This window comes from Sparus aurata, chromosome 11, assembly GCF_900880675.1.
Source record: "Sparus aurata chromosome 11, fSpaAur1.1, whole genome shotgun sequence".
Classification (NCBI taxonomy): Eukaryota; Metazoa; Chordata; class Actinopteri; order Spariformes; family Sparidae; genus Sparus; species Sparus aurata.
In genome coordinates this window covers 6,683,871-6,707,548 of record NC_044197.1, presented here as the reverse complement: position 1 = coordinate 6,707,548, position 23,678 = coordinate 6,683,871, and the positions used below count along the sequence as shown (strand labels likewise).

General features: G+C 42.9%; 3 protein-coding genes across 3 annotated transcripts in view; 1 reads left to right on the top strand and 2 right to left on the bottom strand.

Annotated features, from left to right (window-relative positions):
* cyfip1 (cytoplasmic FMR1 interacting protein 1) overlaps nt 1–19,536 on the top strand; it is a 30,127-nt gene extending 10,591 nt beyond the window's left edge. The window contains exons 9-31 of the mRNA XM_030432660.1: nt 63–167; nt 941–1,032; nt 2,063–2,180; nt 3,424–3,546; nt 3,710–3,835; nt 3,921–4,087; nt 4,887–5,034; nt 5,970–6,123; nt 6,219–6,375; nt 7,532–7,628; nt 8,185–8,261; nt 8,704–8,812; nt 8,915–9,034; nt 9,175–9,374; nt 10,814–10,901; nt 15,547–15,690; nt 15,878–15,968; nt 16,474–16,604; nt 16,701–16,773; nt 17,702–17,796; nt 17,911–18,149; nt 18,244–18,391; nt 18,874–19,536. Coding sequence (XP_030288520.1) covers nt 63–167; nt 941–1,032; nt 2,063–2,180; nt 3,424–3,546; nt 3,710–3,835; nt 3,921–4,087; nt 4,887–5,034; nt 5,970–6,123; nt 6,219–6,375; nt 7,532–7,628; nt 8,185–8,261; nt 8,704–8,812; nt 8,915–9,034; nt 9,175–9,374; nt 10,814–10,901; nt 15,547–15,690; nt 15,878–15,968; nt 16,474–16,604; nt 16,701–16,773; nt 17,702–17,796; nt 17,911–18,149; nt 18,244–18,391; nt 18,874–19,038 — 2,967 coding nt within the window. The 3' untranslated portion in view covers nt 19,039–19,536. The remainder of the gene's footprint in view (nt 1–62; nt 168–940; nt 1,033–2,062; nt 2,181–3,423; nt 3,547–3,709; nt 3,836–3,920; nt 4,088–4,886; nt 5,035–5,969; nt 6,124–6,218; nt 6,376–7,531; nt 7,629–8,184; nt 8,262–8,703; nt 8,813–8,914; nt 9,035–9,174; nt 9,375–10,813; nt 10,902–15,546; nt 15,691–15,877; nt 15,969–16,473; nt 16,605–16,700; nt 16,774–17,701; nt 17,797–17,910; nt 18,150–18,243; nt 18,392–18,873) is intronic.
* Nucleotides 10,915–13,800, bottom strand: fndc9 (fibronectin type III domain containing 9). Its single transcript, XM_030432665.1, has 2 exons — nt 13,222–13,800; nt 10,915–12,169 (listed from the first exon to the last, which is right to left on the bottom strand). Exon 2 carries the CDS (start codon nt 12,066–12,068, stop codon nt 11,430–11,432), a length of 639 nt encoding a protein of 212 aa, XP_030288525.1. The 5' UTR covers nt 12,069–12,169; nt 13,222–13,800; the 3' UTR covers nt 10,915–11,429.
* nipa2 (NIPA magnesium transporter 2) lies at nt 19,457–23,304 on the bottom strand. Its single transcript, XM_030432662.1, has 6 exons — nt 23,057–23,304; nt 22,148–22,378; nt 21,678–21,734; nt 21,142–21,232; nt 20,895–21,055; nt 19,457–20,672 (listed from the first exon to the last, which is right to left on the bottom strand). The coding sequence occupies exons 2-6, from the start codon at nt 22,284–22,286 to the stop codon at nt 20,014–20,016; spliced, it is 1,107 nt and encodes a 368-aa protein (XP_030288522.1). The 5' UTR covers nt 22,287–22,378; nt 23,057–23,304; the 3' UTR covers nt 19,457–20,013.
* Between the last annotated feature and the right edge of the window lie 374 nt (nt 23,305–23,678).

The window sequence follows — 23,678 nt, the reverse complement described above, 5'->3', positions numbered from 1 at the left end:
GAAACGATTTACTGGAGAATTGTTGACGGTAAATGACATTCTGTATGTAACCACTTTTATAGGTAATGGGGTTTGGCTTGTACCTCATGGACGGAAACAGCAGCAACATCTACAAACTAGACGCCAAGAAGAGAATCAACCTGACCAAGATTGACAAGTTTTTCAAGGTTCGTACATGTGGCAGATACGGACACATGAACATATTTGCTTTAGTTATATTGTAATTCACCACACTAGAGCAGATTTCACTGTTTAGGATAGAATAGAATAGAATTCATTTTATTGTCATTGTAAGATCATCTTACAATAAAATCCCAACTAGCCCTAAATATGGAATACAATATCCAGGGAGTGGGGTCCTTGATTATAATGGCTGCTGAGTTAATATGATTGATTGTATCCCCCAATACGCCATCAACAGTAATACATGTTCATAAATAACAAAACAAATCTTGATAATAGTTAATTTAAGATAAGGTTGTAACTATTATTTTCATCATCCATTAAAATAGTGAAAAGCACCTGATGCCATTTCCTTTTGTCAAAGGTGACGTGTTTCTGTTGATCACCTGGTGGACTGAATGATTAATTTAGAATGAATCACCCGCTGTGCTAAACGCTTGATTTGTAGCAGAGTGCTCTTTTAATATTATTAATTTTTCTATGCTACCCGAGAGAAAATGACTTAAAATATTCTCGACATGCTTTTTACATGTTGTGAATGAGAATGGTTGCTTGTATTTTTCCGGATTTTCATTTGGACCCCCTGAATCTGTCCGTTAGCTCTTTGTCCACTATAATCCAATTACATTTCTTTAATGAGTTGTTTGAACCATGCTTTTCATTTATTTTACCTTTTTAAATGAGAAGGCCATTTAATTCTGAGCTCAGACCCTTTTGATATGGTAATAATGCAAATCTATGTTGATGCGGTTCACAGCAACTCCAGGTGGTCCCTCTGTTCGGTGACATGCAGATCGAGTTGTCGCGTTACATCAAGACCAGCGCCCACTTTGAAGAGAACAAATCCAGGTGGGAGGAAATCACACACAATGATCAGGACGTGGCACTGAAAGATAAAACAGGATGAAGGTGGTGTTCAGTGTCCTTAAACGACCATTTCATTAGCCTATTAATAAATCTCTGTCGTTGAGATTTAGATCATTCGTTTATGGAGCTGGAGTATTAACTATATTGATTATATGCTGATTTACTAATGATAAGTCATGATTACGTAAGGATAATCTTCTCATATAGCCTTCTTATCTCATCATAATGTTAAATGCTTAAGCAATAAGGTTTCCACTCTTTTATGTTTATCTACATCATGCTAATCTAGAGGACAGTAATAAAAATAACAATAATAGTATGCTTGCGTAACATCAGCACACTAACATTTTCATTTGAGCGCGTTAGCATGTTTATGTTCTCATTTTTCTTAAAGGTGCACTATGTATCTTTATATAAGCCTGTTTTGCTCCAATGTTTACAAAAACAAAATGTTAACATATGACTTTAAAATCAAAATAAAAACTGCATGGTGCACCCTTAGAGGCTCAATTACATTTAATTGATTTTTGACTGTTGTGCGTCAGTGAAAGCTTGTTACTGCCCGAACATCACATCCTCATTACTAAAAATGTGGGATGCAGTTGATGTTTCCTGTTTATTTTTCAAGGTAGTTCTCTTTCACTGTGACTGTTGAATACTTAACAGAAATAAAGGTATAATAATCTTATGCCTTCCTTTAATTTAAAAACACTTAATACCTAAAGGAATCAGGCTAAAGAGGAATCTGTCTCAATATTATCAACAAATAATCCCCCCTAAGAGTCTAAAACTAACAATCAGTTTATCTTAATAACAAGTACTATCTGTGTAGCCACTTTGATATCAGACACATGTCGCCCCCATGGCACAGTGTCTCGCCTTATCCTGCATTTAAATTGTGTTCTGCTCCGCTGTCTGGTTTTCTTCCTGTCATTATTTACATATCTTTTTTGATTATGAATACATGCCTGTGTTCCTCACTCTGCTTCTCCCCTCTGTCTCTCCCCCGTAGGTGGACTTGCACATCTATATCCAGCAGCCCTCAGTACAACATCTGTGAGCAGATGATTCAGATCCGCGAGGATCACATGCGCTTTATCTCTGAGCTTGCTCGCTATAGCAACAGTGAGGTTAGTATGGAATTCACTAGGGCTTAAAGTGAGACAACCAGGTATGGCTTAGGTTGAAATTGTTTCATCAGTGAGGTGTTAGATTGTCTTTGAAGAGTGGATGAGAGCATTCTATGCATAACATTACCTCAGATATGAGGCTATTGGAAAAAGAATCCACCACCTGGCTGTTTTCACAATCTTCTTTACAAGTAGGCCTTAAGAGCTCTTTCGTATGTGAGGGGACATGTGAGCTCCCAGTGGTGATGTAACAAGCTTATCAGCAGATGTCTTGCCCCAGTGGATTTTTCAGGATACACAACCCTGAGTGACTCAGATGCAAGTTTAGCTGACTGACTTGTGGATCAGAAATTGTTGATGCAGAAATGCCTTGAATGAGGAAGAGACTTTTAATGATCGCATCCTTTTTTTCTCATCCTGACATTTCATTAAGTCACTAACCAATTATCCCCACTAACCTCTATGGAGTAAGTCAACATTTTACGATACGACAAGGCACGATACGTTGCCCAGTATCCTCTGAGCTTGCCTGAGAACAGACTGGTCATATATGGACTGAAGGGGCTGTTGTTCGTTCCTCACCATCACCCTCATGGTCACATCATCCACGATGAACCTTCCAGCCTAAACTGTCCAAATGAACGCAGAGGTTCTTGTACGAGCAGACCTGATTAATGTGCGTGTCATGTATGACCACGGGGCCATGGTCCCTCACTGATCTAGGGTCCAGAACCATCTCCGTAATCTTGACAACATTCAGAGTGAGATAGTTTATCCTCACACTGCTGTACAAACTATCCTATTTTAGAGAAATAGGCTGAGTGGCTTGTCTCCTTGTGCAGTAGTCCGAGGTTAGCGGTGTCGTCCTTGTTCCCAGGGTCTTCTAAGTGCTTGACAACGACATGGGTGGTGCTGGTAATGGCATCATCGGTGCCCTTGCCTATAAGCAAATTGGTAGGGGTCAAGTGCAGACAATATGTATTTTTCAAAGCTTTTTATCACAATGGAAGTCAGGGCCACAGGACAAGGTTTCTTAACTATTGGTATGTTAAAGATGAAGAATGTTTGAATCCACTGACTGCTGGAAAACAGGACACCAAGCTGGGGGAAGCTCTTTGAAAGCAGTGCATAAACGCCATCTGCACGAGTGGATTTTTTACTACATGCATGTGTGAAAGTTGACTGAATCCTGTTTGGGACAACAACAGTCTGTGTCAAAGAGTGTTTATGTATGTCCATGTAGGTGGTGACCGGATCAGGGCGTCAGGAGGCCCAAAAGACTGATGCAGAGTACAGGAAGCTGTTCGACTTGGCCCTGCAGGGCATGCAGCTGCTCTCCCAGTGGAGCGCTCACGTCATGGAAGTGGTGAGGATGCACAAGCCGTTCGAAGATATAGTTGAGATCGTGTTGATGACTTTATATTTCTTATTGTAAATATGTGACCTTTAATCAATCACACAATAATCCCTGATTTGTATATCATTGTATGTATTACTTGGTTACATCTTTTAAAACTTTTTTCTCACAGTACTCCTGGAAACTGGTTCACCCGACTGACAAATACTCCAACAAAGAGTGTCCCGACAACGCTGAGGAGTACGAGAGAGCCACCAGATACAACTACACCAGCGAGGAGAAATTTGCCCTTGTGGAGGTCAGTTATGCCTTCATCAAACACTTGTATGTTGTTCAGTCTACTGGTAATCGTGTCACCGAATTAAGTGTTGTGCTTTCGTCAGGTGATGGCAATGATAAAGGGACTACAGGTGCTGATGGGACGCATGGAGAGTGTGTTCAATCACGCCATCCGCCACACCATCTACTCGGCTCTGCAGGACTTTGCTCAAGTCACCCTGCGCGACCCCCTGCGACAGGCGATCAAGAAGAAGAAGAACGTCATCCAGAGGTATGCGTCACTGTAAATGACTCAAGAAATCCCATCGCAGGTGCAAAAACAACACACAACACTCAAACTAATGTTGTTGCGTCAACACAGTAACATCAGCCATAGCTCCATAAATCTCATTTGTTGGCATTGTTTTTGGTCAAAGCAGGCAGTGTGTTTTTTGAGGGTAGAAGCTGTAAACCCTTCCACCTACTGTATGCCTGCTTCCTAGAAACAAACAGCAGCTAAAGTTAGCAGCCAGCTGGCGAACACAGTGGAGCTTATCACAGCGGAAGCAGCCAGCTATTAAACCTGGGCTGTTGGAGAGCAAAGCAGAGGTTAAAGGAGAGTGAATGTTGAACTTACATTTGTCAAGTTTACAGAAACACAACCTCTAGTCATGATAATGTTCACCATTCATTTAGGTAATATGTCTTGCTTCAGACATTTCAGTAATTAGTGGTTTAATTGAGAAAATATTTAGCATTTACCCTTTTACGGCTGATGTCACAAACACACAAAATCTGAACTATAAAATACGGCTTCTGTCATAACCATACATAATCACGTTTCTATTGGAAATGTGGTTATTTTGGATGTGATGGTGAATCTGTTTTCCTGCAGATGTCCCTGATACTTCAATAAACTCCAGTGCACCGCCTCCCTGCACAGGAAATCACTGATCTGCGTCGACCCTCTGGCAAATTTGTCAGAGCAACAATATTCTATACTTTATCGCCTTCGTAACTAACAAGGGAGGCTGTAGCAGTTGCAGTGCGTGAAGACTCATTGCAGTTTTTGAATTGTCGTCTCACTGCAGCGTCCTCCAGGCCATCCGGAAAACGGTGTGCGACTGGGAGACTGGCCGGGAGCCCCACAACGACCCCGCCCTCCGCGGAGAAAAAGATCCTAAGGGCGGCTTCGATATCAAGGTTCCTCGCCGTGCAGTGGGACCCTCCACTACACAGGTCCGGCCTCCATTCTTCACCACAACTCGCTTTAACGTTCCCCTCTTGTTATCCTCTTCCCACACCTCCACACACTGTGACCCAGGCTGCTGCAAGTCCACATTAATCAGGCTCGTGAAGCTCAAGCGGCCCCTGTAGCACTCGAGGTTTCAGCTCAGGTCTGCAACGTGTCACGTTAAAGATGAATCACTCATCACTGGATAATATGAGGCGAGACGATCTCAGGCAGGGCTGCGCTGCCTCATAAAACCAGCCTGTTCTGTATTCTGCATTGTCGTCTCTCCACTTCATGTGTGAATGACTGCTAATGAGCCTTACCTACCCTCATGTAAATCCATACCGTGCTGAATAGTAATCATCTGTGCAATTATGTTATGTTATTTTGTAGTAGCATCCCTTATGTTACATAAACCACACAGATTTAGCAGCTTAGAGCTCAGTTCCAAGAACTAATCTGTTTTCCAGGTGCAGCACGGCGCAGCAAAGCTCAGCTAAACTGTCACCTTCTGTGTTTATCTAGCCGGCAACAACAGATTTGAACTCTCGTGTTTTGGTTTGTAAAAGATGGAGATGAATGTGGCTCCGCTGCATTGAGCATATTTAGTGTGATAACCAGAGGGGAAATGCACTGCAGCCTCCAGACTGATGCTGTGGTGTAAAAGACCAGAAAATAATCAAGAGAAAAATTTCATTAACTTTCTTTTTAATGAGGTACCACACTGTGACATGTATGAGGCACCACAGAGAAAAAAAGAGCTCTTCTACAAGCCTCACACATGTAATGAGATCAGAATGTGCGCATCTTGAAAGATGTGTGGTGTCTGAGGGAGATGTCGCTCGAGAAACCAACAGGGTACCAACACTAATAAGACTGCACTTGCAATGATTCCACTCTACAATGTTTCCTTGCTCTGCTACTTTTCTTTAATATGCAGCTCTACATGGTGAGGACCATGCTGGAGTCTCTGATCGCGGACAAAAGCGGTTCCAAGAAGACTCTGCGCAGCAGTCTGGAAGGCCCCACCATCATGGACATTGAGAAGTTTCACCGCGAGTCCTTCTTTTACACTCATCTGCTGAACTTCAGCGGTAAGAAAAAAAAGATAAGTGCGACCCTGAAGCTTTGTTACTGCAGCAAACTGCTCTAATAAAAAACCCTGCTTTGTCCTCTCCCTGTTTTGCAGAGACCTTGCAGCAGTGTTGTGATCTTTCCCAGCTCTGGTTCAGGGAGTTCTTCCTTGAGCTCACAATGGGCCGCAGGATACAGTTCCCCATTGAAATGTCCATGCCCTGGATCCTCACTGACCACATCCTGGAGACAAAGGAAGCATCCATGATGGAGTAAGGAGAGCACGAGCTATCTCTGTTGTTTCCTATGATAAAGATCATTGTGGTGGAACAGTTTCACACCGTCCAAAAGAGGTTACTACAGGAAGCGTTTTTTAATACAGCGATCTACACAGACTGTTACCACTAACATTTCTGTTGTGCTGTTCTGTATGTGCCGAAACTGCAAGTCTATTTTTTTTTATCTTATGCACGTAACTGCAGAAATTGTGGTTTGGCCTCTGAGTGCTACTGAAATGTGGGTGACCTACACTCCATACTGTGCCTGAAGGAACCCAGTGAAAACAGATGGAGCAGTGAAGCTGCTGCTGCTCTGCTGATATCCTCCCTCAGATTCCTACCAAGTCATTTTTTTAAGACATACAGACATTTTAATTGTCAGTCTCTCTGGGAGCTGTTCTTATGCTTGTGCTAGCTCTGCACGATTGTACTAATCAGTATGAATCATTCATCAAGCACTGTTCCCCCAGGTCTGGAGAAACTGTAACTTTGGGATGGAGTGACTTTGAATATTGAGAAGCAGCATGTAGGTGTTTAAACTGCCAGTGCCCAGAAGACAAATCACTGATTGTTCCAATTATGGAACAAAAGAGTTCTAGGTGTCATTCAGGGGGTTGAAAGTACTGCCACACTGTGTCTTTTCCTTTTTTCTAACCAAAATTAATGCTTTAATTTTGAGTTCTGGCTACGTGAGATTATTAGTGGTAAGACTTGCCACAGGCATCCAGCAGTGCAACGATCGCTTCTTCTTATCTTGTGTTTTCAAAAAGTACCCTGGGTAAAATCCTAAAAAAAAAATTGGGATTAACCGTGAATGTTTTCATGTCTGTTTTAAATCTTTGCTGCAGGATTATGTTGATACGAGGCAGGTTTTTACATAAGCCATTAAGCACATCAACTGGCACAAACCATAATGCCGTAATTCTTGAAATGTTCACCCAAAGCTGCCTCAAAAGTCTGCATTTGAACCATATAGATATTTGATGTTGACGGTACACTCTTTATGGAACCCAGATATATTTCTGTCTTGATTTGTTTGATTTTCTCCCCTTTTTGTATCCCCCTAAAGTTTCACCAATATCTAAACCAATATGAAGGCCTCCTATTTCAGGCCCTTTGGAGTAAAACGTTTTGCTTTAACCCCCTTCAGGTATGTGCTGTACCCCCTGGACTTGTACAACGACAGTGCAAACTACGCCCTGACCAAATTCAGGAAGCAGTTCCTCTACGATGAAATAGAGGCTGAGGTAATTAAACATTTGATGTGATGGAAAGGCAACACAGACTCTCATCTTTTTATAAGAACTGTGTGCTTCTGCCGTCACTATTCAAAGTGCATGTTTTCCTTATCTACTCTCAGTCCATTGTGCTGTTATTACAGCGTGTTTCTAGTCATTATGTGGTAACAAAAAAGCTCTGAAGGCGTGTGTGTGCATTACATAGGGCTGAAATTGAAGGATGAGGACTACAGGCTTACGTACAAGCAACTCTAATAGAATTGAGTTGAGATGTTGATAAAAGTGAGCGACACTTTGTGGACTCACATCTGTTTCCCCTCATTGGCAAAACCAATTTAAACGATTATCTTACTAAACCCCCAGATGGTGAATAGATCCTGTTCCATATGAATAGTAAAAACATAATGATGTACTAAATGAAGTTTTCGATGTTGTAGAGCTTTTCGAAAATTGTGAAGAAAATGTTCTATTGTAGATATTTTCTTCTCTGTTAAGATGGTTGTCACAGATTGAAACATGTATTCTCAAACAAACATGTTGGTTTGAACCTCCTCTGTTATTTCAGGTGAACCTGTGCTTTGATCAGTTTGTCTACAAGCTGGCTGATCAGATATTTGCCTACTACAAGATCCTAGCTGGAAGGTGGGTGAAATGTCCTTTTTTTTTCCTTCTTCATATTTTTCAATTAGTATGGATGTGGTGGGTTTACCTGTGTTGTAATGTAGTGATTCATAACCTAACTGAATGGGTATCTAGAAGTATGCAAAGGCAGTTGAAGCAATTGGCTAAAAATAATGCAGAACAGTTGACATAGCTAGCGAAAAACAATGGATAAACAGGTCTAAGAGTTAGCTTTAAAACAACGGCTAAACAGTTGAAATTCTTAGCTAAGAGTATTGTGTGAACTTTCGATGCGATGCGGTGATACATCCAAAATTAGACAAAAAAGGTATTTAACATGAAGGTGGAATGCAGTTGTAATTAGCTTAATTCCAGAAGATGTTGTTTGAAAAACAGAATCACGGCTTTATGGGAAACAACCCGTTCAATTAACTTTACTCCTCTCTTTATTCCAACTCTTCAGTCTTCTGCTTGACAAACGTTTAAGAGCCGACTGCAAGAATCAAGGGGCCAACATTCCCTGGCCGGCGTCCAACCGCTATGAGACGCTTCTGAAGCAACGCCACGTCCAGGTATTAACCGCACCAGTCACGCATTTTAGATGATCTGTACTGCCGCAGTCATTATATTGGTGTCATGCTATGACGGCCTTACTGAGTGGTTGTGAATCTCAGCTTCTAGGCCGCTCCATCGACCTGAACAGACTCATCACTCAGAGGGTTTCAGCTGCCCTGCACAAGTCTCTAGAGCTGGCCATTAATCGCTTTGAGAGTGAGGACCTCACCTCGATCATGGTACGTTCATTTAAATCTTCATTAATACATAACATCCTCTCTTATTCCATGAGTATATCTGTGTCTGCTGTTTAAAAATGTTATATCACATGTATTTGTGTACAGCTGTAGACCATTTTTTGTGTATTATTTCGTTAAAGGAACTGGAAGGTCTTCTAGACATCAACCGCTTGACACACAAGCTCCTCAGTAAGTACCTGACGCTGGACAGCATGGACGCCATGTTCCGTGAGGCCAACCACAACGTGTCGGCGCCCTACGGCAGGATAACGCTGCACGTCTTCTGGGAGCTCAATTATGACTTCTTGCCCAACTACTGCTACAACGGCTCCACCAACAGGTGTGTTTGAGTTTGAGTCACAAGCTGCTGTTATCAATACTGTGACTGTCCTTTCCCCGCACCGGTGGTTAGCTTCTCAGCTACATTACTAGCTATCAAGCCAAATATTTGCGAACACAAATTCCTGTCCGCATGCTGCCATTATTGTCAGTGGTGATTCAGGGAAACGTTGGAATAATGAACCCAGATTTCAAAACACAGATTTGAATGTAAATGCATTCAGCTAGCACCCCCAGGAGTCAAGGCTGGATGGTGGGTTACTTCCCCAATTTGTTTTTTACCTAATCGCGTGGCATTCATCCTGCAGAGGAGTCCTGTGTCAAAATCTGGTTTTAAAACCTTTTATTATTGAACTCAAACCAGGGGCAAGGTAGCAATAGTGCTGTACAGCTGAAACTTAATTTCAGCTGTAATTGATAAAACATTCAGTGTGTAAAATGTCCGAAACAAGTGAAAATGCCGATCATGGTTTCTGAAAGCTCAAGGTAAAAGGAATGGATGAACAGTTTAAATAGCAAAAAAGAGCTACAAGCCTCAAATACCAGGAATGAGGAAAAATGCTGATCTCAATTTGCTAAATCCCAAAGTTAACGTAAATTATTATGGCATTGTCCAACCAAGTATAAAGTGACTACAAATCCCAAAAATATTGACTTCATTGTCAAAGACAGAAATGATTGTTACACTTTAAAATAACCACCATTCATAAATGGTGAATTTAAAGTTAAACCTTCGATGGATTACAAAATTATTCCCCTTTTTTAGTCATTCCGCTTGTTGAAACAAGCTCAATCTCAATCTCAAGCTCTAGAGTACTTGTCGGTTTTGTAGAGGTCTGGGGAAATAATGATGCTGCCACACAGTTCAGGTCGACAGGGGCCCAAAGACAAATATTAGTCTATGGTCCTCACAGCAGCTTAATCTGGCACTGAGCAAGCAGCAAGTGTAATAAAGACTTCAACAATGTCTTTTGTCAGCTAAGCTTTACTTGTTTTGGCCCTGATGTTATAAAAAGGTCTACAACCACAGTCGGAAACAACCAATGAAGCTCCCAGTTATATATATACTGTGTCATCTCTTTGCTTATGTGCTGTGGGATCAGATTCCTGGTTGCAGCGGGCAAAACCTTATAATAAATGGATGAAAAGGAGTCTCTCTCTCAGTGGGAGTCTTTTGAAATCGGCAGTAACAGCATCCGTAGAGTCTTCTGCTTCTAACACTGTTGAACTTGTCTGGCTGTTGTTTAAGCCACTGACGTTTCATGGTCAGTCTTTGTTTCTAACACATTTTAGTTCAGCTCTTAACTCGCTTGTATCTTAGATGAGAAGTCTGCAACACTGGGGGATGAAAAGTGCGTGTGTGTGTGTGTGTGTGTGTGTGTGATGTTGGGTTACTCATGTGTTATGTATGTATGATGAGTTTCTTATCCTCGTGTTTAGGTTTGTGCGCACCGTCCTGCCCTTCTCTCAGGAGTTCCAGAGGGACAAGCCACCCAACGCTCAGCCTCATTACTTGTACGGCTCAAAGGTCAGCACACTCGTCTTAGTCAGTCACTTTATTTTCTTGTACTCCATCATTATTGTTTTCTGGCGTGGCCTGGCTGGCTGTGTATGACCTCTCTTCAGTCGGCGTGTTGAAGCCAAGAACAGCCACTACACGTTAGACATATACACACATCCGTCGATCATATACACGGGCATCATGCTGGAAAACAGTACGTTAAATGTCAAGGTACATGGAAAGAGAATCTAGATAGTTTCTTTGTACAAATTTATACAGACAGGATAAATTGTCAGCGTTGCATTTGTAAAGCATTTTTATCCTGGACACGATTAGGATGTTAAAGAGGTGTCGTGAAAAACAAAAGATTTATTTTTTTCCTCTCGGATATTTAGTTCTAAGCACAAAGTAGTAAATTGAGAACATGAATTAATTAGAAAAGTATTCATTTTTGACACCCCCGGGGCTGCGTGGATTTCATCAGTGGATAATAATACGCAATGTGACAATTCAGTCCTGGCACAATGTTGCTGTGATGACCTCAATCCTGTGCGTTCATGCTGGTTCACTGCCAGACAGCTTAGCGAGCGTCCTCAGCTCATGGTCTTGGGCAATTACATGGTTGGTGGTCGGCGCCGAGAGGAGGGGGCCTTGCATGACGTTGGCATGTTTGGCGCAGTCTTCGCTGCTGCTGGTCGGAGTGTAGATGCGTCCAGATCCGGATGCATCTTGGTGATTTGAGTTGGCCGCCACGTGGCATCCGTCCGCGGCCCGACCCGGCATGGTGCAGATGGTGTTGAGACATCCCCACAACAGGATGCCAGCGATGACCAGGAGCAAGATGCAGCAGGTCAGCCAGACGCCCATGGCGAGCTCCCAGCCAGATCGGTCGTGACCATCGCTGTTATCGCTCAGAGTGCTGAACACCTGGCACTGCTCCCGCACCGGATTGGCCGCCTGACACGTCACACACAGGAAGTAGGCGGTCTGCGGGAGGAGGTTGGCCAAGAGCGTGGTGGTCTGACTGACGGGGATGCGTTCCTCGTGCATGAAACTCTTGCGCTTGTAGCCCATCAGGAGGCTGTTCCAGTTTGGGTCGTACATGACGCTGTAGAAGGTGTCCAGGCATTCGGGGGAAGGTGGCCAGCTCACTTTGGCCGAGGTGGTGGAGATGTTGTAGACCACAACCACCATGATGCAAGGCTGTTTGTGTCGTCCGTCGGTGTGTGTGTGGGTTGATATGAATGAAGGATTTCCTCAGTTATTACAGTGTCACAGTGGAAAAAAAAAACTAACTGGAAAAGAGACAAAACAGAACATTGATATTACTATAATGTAATAACCATAATGTCTCTGGAGTGTCTGATTTCTGACGCACTTTCTCTGCTAGAACTGCAAAAATTGTCAGATTCGTGACTTACCTAATGACATGAAAAATTCAAATGCAACTCCCTACTCTCTATTCTTCACGCTCTCAGTACATCGTGTTAAATATTTGAATGAAACATATCATGGCCACCTACCCTACCTATCATACAAAGCATGAAAAATGGAAGACCAATATAAGAGGATAATAAGCATTGTATGAAGGATTATCTGGAACAGAGTGCAGTGGTGGGAGGGAGGTGAGTGTATGCACAGATGCTGAGCAAATAATGCAGAATGATTTTTGAAGAGCTGTGCTGTCGAGTCAACTTTTACAGGACACGTAACAGCTTCCAGCAAACCCCACTGCTCAGGTTAAAGTACAGTTATTGGCTTTGGCTGGAGCATTATGTGTAATATTTATTTGAATTTGGCTTTTTCGCCCCCAAGAATACAAATAAATAGCACAGTTTTGATCCAGAACAATTGTCATTTAAGGGTAATAAAAGCCTTTCAAATGTTAAAAGTGCTCAAATTTAATTTGAAACTGAAGTACAATTCTCCTGACCTCAAGTGATGAATTATTTACATGGAATCAAATTAAATATAATGCGAAACAATTGAAGGCAAGTGTTCACTTTTAGCAAATGCAAATAGGGTGTGGTGCTCATTGGAACGAGGCACATTCAAAGTATAATCATCATGTTGTCTTTACTCAAAAACTCTAGATTTTTAAAAAGATAAACCATCATAAAAATAACTAAAACAATTCCATTTTCAGATTTAAATCATTTAGAATTGCGAATCACTTTGCACATCTCTGTTTTTCCTCGTAAAATTCACCCAGTGCGTCCTTTCATACACCCTCTTTCATCAGCTGTAAGTAATAGCTGCAGAACATACTTGTCTAAACGTTAATGAGCCATGTTAAGCAAATCATTAGTGTTCATCTATTCAAGGCATGATAAAATGAAAGACTCACCAGAAAAAACACTGCGAGCACGTGTTGAATATACCAGTCTGTCGTGCCTGAGGTGTTTGTTCCGATAAACGGCCCCGTGGTCCCGCTATTCAGACATTTTGAGCATTTATTCCCCTGTCGCCGACTCCGGCTGCTGCTGTGTGGGCTTTCAACCTCAGGAGCGGACCCGAGATTGCCGTGTCCTTCTCTTCTCCGCCGCTGCCACACTAGTGGGAGCGCTGCTGGATTAGAGCAACAGCAGCAGCATCAACTCTCTGCTGACAGACAGGGGAGAGAGAGGGAGCTGAAATCTGTTGCAGTGGATGTTAGAAAAGAGTGCAATAACATCCAAATGGACCATTATGTGTTTGTTTTGTTTGATTGTTGTAAAGGTGGCTGTTCTGATGCTGTTTTCTGTCCTTGTTTTTTTTGCTGCTAGTCCATCGACAGAAAATCAGAGTGATGTCGATCTTTAATTCTTCCTTCACCGGCGCTTCTGTCCAAGCCATTGTATCTAAGAAAAATCTAGTGATGTCATGTGGCGTGGGAGCTGAAATGTCGTCAGTTGGTCGATCCATCTGTCCAGCAGCTTGTTCCGGAGCAAAGTCTCTAAACAACTGCTGGCCAGATTGTTATGAAATGTACTGCTGATATTCGAGGTCCCCAGAGGATGATTCCTAATGTTGCTAGTGATCCCCTGACACCGGAGATCCCTTTGAGCAGATGTTTTCACTTGTACATAAAAAATATTGAAATCTAACGTAGTCGATTGTAGTGAAATGTATCCTTTGCATTTTGAACATTCCTTGAGCTTCGTTTCAGCGCCACCCGCAGGCTAAAAGCCTACCTTTGCATACAGAGTGTCTCAGTCGCTCAGGCGGGTTTCCATTGAGTTTAGGGTGATGAATCTATTTGTTTTGGCCTTTTCATGGCAGATGGGACAGCTTGAGATATGACAGGAAACAGGTTGAGAGAGACGACATGCAGCAAAGGGTCACAGGTCAGACCTAAACCCTGGGCTGCTGCAGTCAGGACGCAGCCTCAACACATGGGGCGTACACTCAACACCATCTGAGCCACTGCGGCGTCCATTATTAATGATTTCATGTGGGACAATTTGTTTCAGCCACACCAGCGTTATGACTCTTTGGATGGAAATGAGTTAGTTGTTGCTCCACTTTGGTCCAGACTGAATCATCTCAACGAGTATTGGATGGATTGCCAGAAATGTCTGGTCTCTGGGATTAAATCCTAATGAAGCTGGTGATGCCTGCTTTTTCATGTAGCGCCACCAGCAGGTCAAAATGTACATCGTAGCTTTACTCGTAATTTTGTTCAGACATTCATGGTCTCCAGAGGATAAACCCTAATGACTTTGGTGATTCTGACTTTTTCTCCATCACCAGTGTGCCACCCAGTGGACACTTGTGGTTTTGTGTGAGATGTCTCAACAACTATCAAAATGATTTCCATGACACTTGGTTCAGACATGCATCAGGATGAATTGCAATAACTTTTTTGATCCCCCTGAATTTTTATGCAGCGCCACCATGAGGTCAAAACTCTAATGTGTCCAAATACCTACAAAAATAATGAGATTTGCAGCGATGATTACAAACGGCATGCTAACACTCGCCATCAATAAAGTGAACACCGTAAACATTATAACTTATGAACATTAGCATGTTGGCATTGTCCCTGTAAATATGTCACATGTATATAAAGATGGACGTCGTGTGTGTCTACTTCCTCCCACTGTACAAAAATTCTATTCTATTCTTGCACTCATGACAGCATTTGGAGCCAGAGTCTGATCAGAGGTTGAAGTCCCATATTGAGGTCATGAGCAGGCCTCAGCTGTCAGTTGTGACAGCTCAACAGCTCAAATGTCTAACATCTGAGCACACATCAGTGTGTTAGGAACTACGTATAATTAATAAAAATCAGTTTTGGGAAAAATTTATTTGACCTTTCCAGTTGGGCCAATGTCCCTTATGCTAACATGGAGGATATAATGGGGATATATATACCAAGAACCACAAAATTGTGGCTGCTGTAGCTCCTCTGTAAAAACCAGCTCTTTGGTGTTTTATGAAGAAACTGTTTTTTCTGCGACTAACTACTGATGTGCCCTTGGATGGTGACGTGTTGAAGTGTTCACTGTGACAAAGTGACTCAGCCCTTCTGTGGCTACAAATACATGTACACCCACATGGGCCAGGTTGCCTCCATGTGTTACTAGTAGAGAGGATATGAGGAAGCAGTGGCTTTAACGTATAAAAAAATAATCTGTTTTTATCGCTGAGTAATCATCCTCACTTTCATTTCACCTGTCTCTGCTCGTAGACCTTGAACCTGGCGTACAGCAGCATATTTAGCACCTACAGGAATTTCGTCGGACCCCCGCACATCAAGGTCATGTGCAGACTTCTGGGCTACCAGGGCATCGCGGTGGTGATGGAGGAATTGCTAAAGGTCGTCAAAAGCCTGGTGAGTCAGACGTTTTAAGTAATAATGGTGTGTGGGAGGCACAAGTCTATTCCTGCTGTGACAGCGAGGAGGGGTTAGAAGAGGTGTCTTTCTTTGTTCGCTGATTTTATTGTCGGATCAGTGTGTTTCTGTCTGTATTTACTGTTTCCTCTTAACTGCTGCTTCTCGCTCTGCTTCTCCCGCGCAGCTTCAGGGCACCATAATGCAGTATGTGAAGACCCTGATGGAGGTGATGCCCAAGATCTGCAGACTTCCCCGCCACGAGTACGGTTCCCCAGGTAAGTGCAGCACTCTACTGATCACAGGCCAGGCATTCGGCCCATTAAACTCATTAAAGCACGCATTAAGAGATAACTGCATTTTATTAAGTTTCCATGGAGATTTGGCAAATTAATTTCTATCTGAAGTGCTTTCAGAGATCTTTTGCTACATGTCACCTGCACTAGAGTGATGAAATGAAAGAACCTCATCTAGCATTTCAGAGCTTTGATTGAAGCTTTCAGATGAAAGCGGGATTGGTCTCAATAAACTCCTGCTTCAGGGAATAACCTTGTGACAAATCTCAATGAAGTAAATGAACAAATAAAGAGGTTTGTTCTTGTTTTGTTCCGTCTCTTTTCTCCATTTATTCATATAAATTGCTGGAGAACTGTGTCATTTCACAGACTTGTACGAGATTAAATTAGCTGTGCTGCCACATCAGCAGTGCAAATGGACACCAGCATGTGCAGATGTACAATATATGAAATAAGGAGGGAGATGACAGGCAGTATTTCTTTTCAGGTATCCTGGAATTCTTTCACCACCAGCTGAAGGACATTGTCGAGTACGCCGAGCTCAAGACCGTGTGTTTCCAGAACCTGAGGGAAGTGGGCAACGCCCTCCTGTTCTGTCTGCTGAGCGAGCAGAGTCTGGTACTGATCTCAATTGGAATCTCATAGATTTTTAAGATGTAATTTATATATATTTCACGTGCATTTGTGTTTTGACTTGTACTGTCTCTTTGTCAGTCACAGGAAGAAGTTTGTGACTTGCTGCACGCTGCACCTTTTCAGAACATTCTGCCAAGAGTTCACGTTAAAGGTACACGCGCGACAGAACATGTAGCTGATTAACACGTTGAGAGGTGTGAGGGAACTAGTTCACGCTACTTGCTGTCTGTCCACCTCAAAGGCAGAAGTGTTCACACAGTCGTGGTTTTAAATGGCCACATTTAAAGTCCGAGTGAAACACCAGGCAGTGGGTTGGAGAAGTGAGACGTGGTATTCAATTAAATAAAGACATACTGGCAAACTTCTAACAAACAGTCTATTTCTTCTATAGAAATAGAAAAACAGCTGTGTAGAAAATGGTGGAATAAAAGTGGGGGGAGAGCGGTTAAGCTGGGTCAGTCATGATGCAAAGCGGGTGTGAATGTCTGATTATTTGCGGTGATGAAAAGGTGTTTGAGCGAGGTTTTTTCAGATATGATGAAGTTTACTGGCAGGTTATGTTTTTATTTCTTTCATCAAATGCTGCTTAAAGTCCAAGGCTGTGTTCCACATCACTCTCTTTTTTCTCTTTTTACTGTATATTTTCATTATATCTACGGTCGACCATTTGATCTTATGGTCTATTCAATTCATGCTCTATCAAACAGCCTCAAAAATTCACATAATGGGACATAGAAAGTGATGCCCATGACATGCAACAGGAAGAAATAGTGCTTTGTTTGGTTACTGTATCCACCTGCAGATTTATACGAATTCCGTGCTTGTGTGAGTACTTATGGCAGCACGATGGGTTTTGTACGACTGACTAAACGTAACTACAATGTGTTTTTATTGTAATGGAGGAACACATAACCAGGAGCAACAGCTCACTGTGTGTTTATGTACAACAATAGAGCTCTAAGGCACAGGGGAATTAACTACATCAGGTTATGGATATTAACAGAGCTTTGTTGAGTCGAAGACAACAAGAGAATCACAGAATATGATTTATCATACGATGCTTTTCTTCTCCTCTCCAGAGGGGGAACGCCTTGATGCCAAGATGAAGCGGCTGGAAGCCAAATACACAGCACTGCATATGGTTCCACTGATCGAGCGCCTTGGCACCCCGCAGGTACGACCACACCAATCGCTGTTGTGTTCATTGCAGAATCAGAGTGAAAGACTCTGACCGGGCGAGCTGTCGTGCATCCTTTAAACGTGTCTCCTGCCTCTCTTCTCTTTTTAGCAAATTGCCATCGCTCGTGAGGGCGACCTCCTGACCAAAGAGAGGCTGTGCTGCGGTCTGTCCATGTTCGAGGTCATCCTCACGCGCGTGCGGGGCTTCTTGGACGACCCCATCTGGCGGGGGCCGCTGCCCAGCAACGGCGTGATGCACGTGGACGAGTGCGTTGAGTTCCACCGCCTCTGGAGTGCCATGCAGTTCGTGTACTGCATCCCTGTGGGAGCCCATGAATTCACAGTGGAGTGAGTTGCAGCGGCACACACGTCCAGGCCACATCCGGTCATTTATTTTAAAGTGCCAAATCTGTATTCGTGCATCCTCTTTCCTGTTTTACAGGCAGTGCTTCGGGGACGGCCTCCACTGGGCTGGCTGCATGATCATCGCCCTGCTGGGACAACACAGACGCTTCGACATCCTCGACTTCAGCTACCACCTACTCAAGGTGCAGAAGCACGACGGCAAGGATGAGGTCATCAAGAGTGTGGTGAGTTGGAGAGGATCAGCAATAAATGTATTGGGAAATTTAAAAAAAGAAAGATATATTTAAGCATCCTAGATATGAAGTGTTAGTGAGTTTCCAGTTTTCATGCTAAGCTAACCAACTGTCTGTAACTTCATTTTAACCTTGCAAACATGAGAAAGCATAAATCTTACATGACTAACTCTCTGCAAATAAGTGAGCGTTGAATCATTATATATATACACAATTAGATTAGCTGTGCTGCCACATCAGCAGTGCAAATGAACAGCAGCATGTGCTCACAAAAGATATATGACATAAGGTGGCAGATATATTCAGGCTGTACTTCTTTTCAGACATTTCAGCATTCTTTCACCACCAGCTGAAGGACACCGTTGACACTAGAATCATTATAGCACATTGATCAGAGGAAGACAAATCTTGTTTACCTGATGTTTTCTGTACAAAATATACTCATCTCATTCATATTTTCTACCTCCCTTCAGCCGCTGAAGAAGATGGTCGACAGAATCCGCAAATTCCAAGTCCTCAACAACGAGATTTTCGCCATCCTGAACAAGTACCTGAAGTCTGGAGACGGAGAGAACATGCCGGTGGAACACGTCCGATGCTTCCAGCCACCGATACACCAGTCGCTCGCCAGCAGCTGAGGTGTCGCAGCCGTTGAGATACCCTGGACCAGCGCGAAGTTCCAAACACTGTCATCATTACCAGACTATCCACTAATATTCCTCATTTGCTTCAGGTCTTTAGCAGCAAAGGACCATTAAATGTAAGGAAGTTGGGCCACATTTTGTGAGAATTATTTTTTTGTATTCACTTGTGCCTTATCAGAAAAGGAATAGATATTTCCCCTTTTTGGACAAACTATTCTTTGTTTTATACTTGCAGAAAGTCGTAGATCAGGGAAGGAAAAGTAGTTTTATCAGATGCGTATTTAAGGGTTTGCAGTGGTGGAAGATTTAGGGTGAACAGCCTATTTTAAGTGGGGGTGGAGGTAAATTTGTATTTTCTGTATTGTTGAACATGCATGCTAAACATTTTAAATGAAAGTAACAAAGCTCACACTCATGTTAAGCATTTATTCACTGTGCCTTGTGTTTCAAACGTTTTAATCATTTTAATTCAATAAATATGTAACAAATCTGTTGGTTCATCTCGAGAGCTTTTCATGTAAACGCTACAAAAAAAAAGGTTCGGAACGACTTCCAACAAACGTTGTTGTTGTTACTTTCAAGTATCACAAAGAAAAAAAAAACCTTAAATCATAGTGTTTATAACTGTCGTCATCATTGTCAGCAGGAGCTCATATAGAGAATATATATTAAAACTTTTATCTGTTTGATTTATAGAAAGTAAGTCAGTGCATGAATATGCATGTACATATAACAAAAACATTTCTTAAAAAACTCATATTTACAGCGCTACAGAAGGAATGAAATTAAGTTCTAACTGACTGATTACAACCAGGCCATATTCTGAGAAAAGTAAGGCAAATTAAAACATTAAATACAATCCACTGGTCTGTCCAAGTCGCTCCCCCAAACAGCTGATTGTCTTATTGTTTTACCATAACAGTGCCATGGTTGGTGAGTCAGTAGAGGGCTGGGGGGGGAACAAGTTCCTTAATGGTCCAATGAGGAAGTCATCGCCCCGTTTCTTCTAGAGACGCTATCAAAAGGCAAACCGATCTCTCTCTCCTCCATGTCCTCAGTGGACTCGTTATGTAGCAGTTCATAGGTGCTGTGGGACCCCATCCCGTTGGCCGCGGGAAACGCCCGCTCGTCCTTCCTCATGGACACGGCGAGAGAAGCCCAGCTGACGCTGACGTCTTTGAAGGCGTGGAGCAGGAAGATCCCCACAATGATGGTGAAGAAGCCGCTGAGCGTGCCGATGATATCGTCTGCGCCCATGTGCCCCCACTCCTTAAAGAGGATGGCGGAGCAGGTGAGCACAGATGTGGTGAAGAACACGTAGTAGATGGGAGTCACCAGGGAGGTGTTGAATATGTCCAGAGCCTTGTTCAAGTAGTTGATCTGTGTGCTCACACAGGCCACCAGACCCAGAAGTAAGATCCACGCCAGTGGGCTTCTCACAACGTTTTTTCCGGCGATTGCTTCCTTGATGGCAATACCCAGTCCTTTGACGCAGGACACAGATAGCGCCCCGATTACTGAGCAGATGGTGATGTAGACGAGGATGTTGGTCTGACCGTGACGGGGACCCACAACAAATATGAAGATAAGAGCCACGATGATGACTAGAGTGGCAAAGAGGAAAAACCCTGAAAGAAAAGAAGGAAGGAGGTGTTAAAGTGGGCTTACAGAAATAAATGTCAATAAAATTGTAGCGTTTGGTCTCAATCATGCAAACTAGGCACTATTCTTATGTAGAATAGGTGTATTTCATGTAATTCATCTTGGAATGTTTTTGTTATTCGGAGTAACTAAGACGTAAACTGATAAGTCACTGTGGACAGGATCTCTTATGGGCGACTGTTGTGTACCTGGGTCGACCAGCTTCTTGGTCATGTGCTCGAGGCTGCTGATCTCCTCCTCTTGCGGGGCGTGAATTACCATGGTGGTGGAGCCCAGGATGCTGAGCAGGCAGCCGAGCTTCCCATGCAGGTTTAACCGCTCAGTCAGGAAGTATGAAGACAGCACGGCGCTGCAATGACATTTAAGATCAGCCACGGTGACGCCACTCCACAAATACATTTACAAACGGAGGGAAGGTGGGAAGTCGTCTTTTACCTGACGAGCACACTGAGGGCTCCCAGAGGGGTGACCAGAGTGGCAGGAGCGAAGGCGTATGCTGCGAAGTTTGCTGCTTCACCAGCTCCCACTGTAAAAGATTAAGATATCTTAAAGTCAAACACCAAATGCAAAAGACAATTGTGTTGTAGTGACGGCAGACAGAAGTAAACACTGTAATACTGTCTTAACATTGTTGCAGCAGACAGAAACCTAAGTACAAAGATAACTCTCATGCGAGCAGGGGTTAGGTAAAGATGTCAAGGTGTCTGCTTTATCTTGGTTAACGTTGACGGAAAAGGTGTTTTAGACATCTAGGCTACGTGTTATTGTTTAACAGCATTTTAATGACATGTTTCAATGTAGACTGTGGACTTACAACACACTGAAATATAGTAATTTAGAAAAGGTCCTGAAGAAACACCAGTCACATGTAACCTCGGCGTCTGAAAAATATGTTTTCAACCAACTCTAACACAGTTCTAATCTCTACACCTAAACATCATTTAGCCTTCGAATCAGGCGTTATCACTTACTTGATAGTAAACCAGCCCACCATAGCCATTCTTTGAGATATGCATGGCCGCCCTGGCCTGACGGGGAAAGAAAAAAAAGACAAATATTTAAATAACATTTGCCTGTAGGCAAAAATCTGACTTGTGTAATGATCACAACTGCGAGTCAGGAAGCCGCACTGGTTTTGGAGCTGAAGGACAAGGTAAGTGTGGAGTTAATGATTACTAGGTCTTAAAAGCTGATGATTCATACACACAAAAACACACACACACACACTGCAGTAGAGAGCACAACAGTGCAAGCCTGAAATGTAGGGAAAATGTAATCAGGTGTGTTAGTGTACTCTCCCCACTAGTCTGACTTCTTAGCTGACTTTTAAGTGTTGCACAACCACACCAGGGAGTGCCTTCACTCAGGTGACAAAGTGAGTCAATCTGCTCCTTGTGCGCTTGTGTGTGATTTGCAGTAGTTAATCAGACGCAGTCAGTACCTGCCCTCATCGACCCCTTCCTCGCCAGCCTCAGAAGCCCCTTCTTCTTGAGGATGAAGCTGCCTCCGATGAAGATGCTGGAGCTGATGGCCAATCCCAGGCCGATGTAAAAATCATACTTCCCTCTGTCCTGACCCATAGTGAGGCTGGTTGTGTTGGTGTCCTCTGTCACATTTACGACCAAACAATCCAGATGCTGGCCAAAGGTACAGTTCTGGCCGGTCCAGACACCTGAGGAGAGGATGACAAGAGGAGACAACAAAACATGGCAACGTGAAATATCAGCTGCTGGGAGAAAAAAGTTAAATAAAAGTCGAACATATATATATATATATATATATATATATATATATATTTTTATCAGCAGTGACCTACCATCTCCACAGGTGATATTACACACTGATAAATCATGATCTGATGATGATGAATAATCCATCACGAGAGGAGTAAGCAGACATGTATGACTGCTTCAAAACACAAGAGTGAATGCTGGAAGGCCAACCGGTTGTTTGGGTGTTGTACCTACAGAGCACTGCGTGGCTCCGCTGCTCTGTCAATAATAATGTCATTGAAAGACTCAGGAATTCAGGAAGTGTCACGCCATTGACGTTTATGTGAACCTGGGCATGCTAAGGTGAGGCTCGTTAACCAGCAAGCCCATAATAGTCCGTTACGTCATTACCCAAATATTTAATGTCACCAAAACTATTCAACAACATTATAGTGGCACCATAAGAGTTGCATTTAACAGTACCCACAAGCTACCCTCTCCCCCTTGTTAGCCACTTTAGCTTAAATTAGCTCAACGGCTAACTGCTTGGCTAGCGAAACCAAATGAGCTAACGGTTGACGAAGAGTCTGAGTATCGGTTGCTCGGCCGGTTCGAGAAGTCACAATGGAAGTACATACCTGTCGAGAAAGTGGCTGGTTTCCCCCGCCGGGCAGGAGGATTGCGGTAGCAGCAAGAGGTTAGCTAATAATAGCTAGCCTGCTTCCTGGCTCTGTGGCTACACATCTCATACTGCTCTCCCAAACACTCAGCCAGCACCGACAGCGCTTGACGACTGCCGCACTGCGAGGCTCTTCTTCTGCTTATCACCGGAGATGATGGCTCCGGACTGTGTGCCCTCCGCAGGCTGAAGTCCAGTAACACACGACAGAAGGACTGGAGTCTTTATGAGCTTCTTTTTTTATTGCAGTCATTCTACACTGTGAATCATTAGAAAAAACAAACAAACAAAAAAAAACTACATGTAGTGGTGTTATTTTTTGAAAATCTTTGTTTATTTACAATTATGGTCATTACAAAAACGAGTGGGGAAGTAAATTCATGTTACTTATTTAATCAACTTATTAGTTTCATGAGAGAATGAGTCCCACTTTGTTCCACTAAAAGTATTTTATAAATATGTTTCTTATTTCTCCAAAACCTGAACATGTAGCCAATTTAAGATCTGATTTAGTTTCAAGGGTCACTGTGTAGTTTTGAAGAAGAAATTCAAACTCAGAATTTTAATATTTACATTATTAA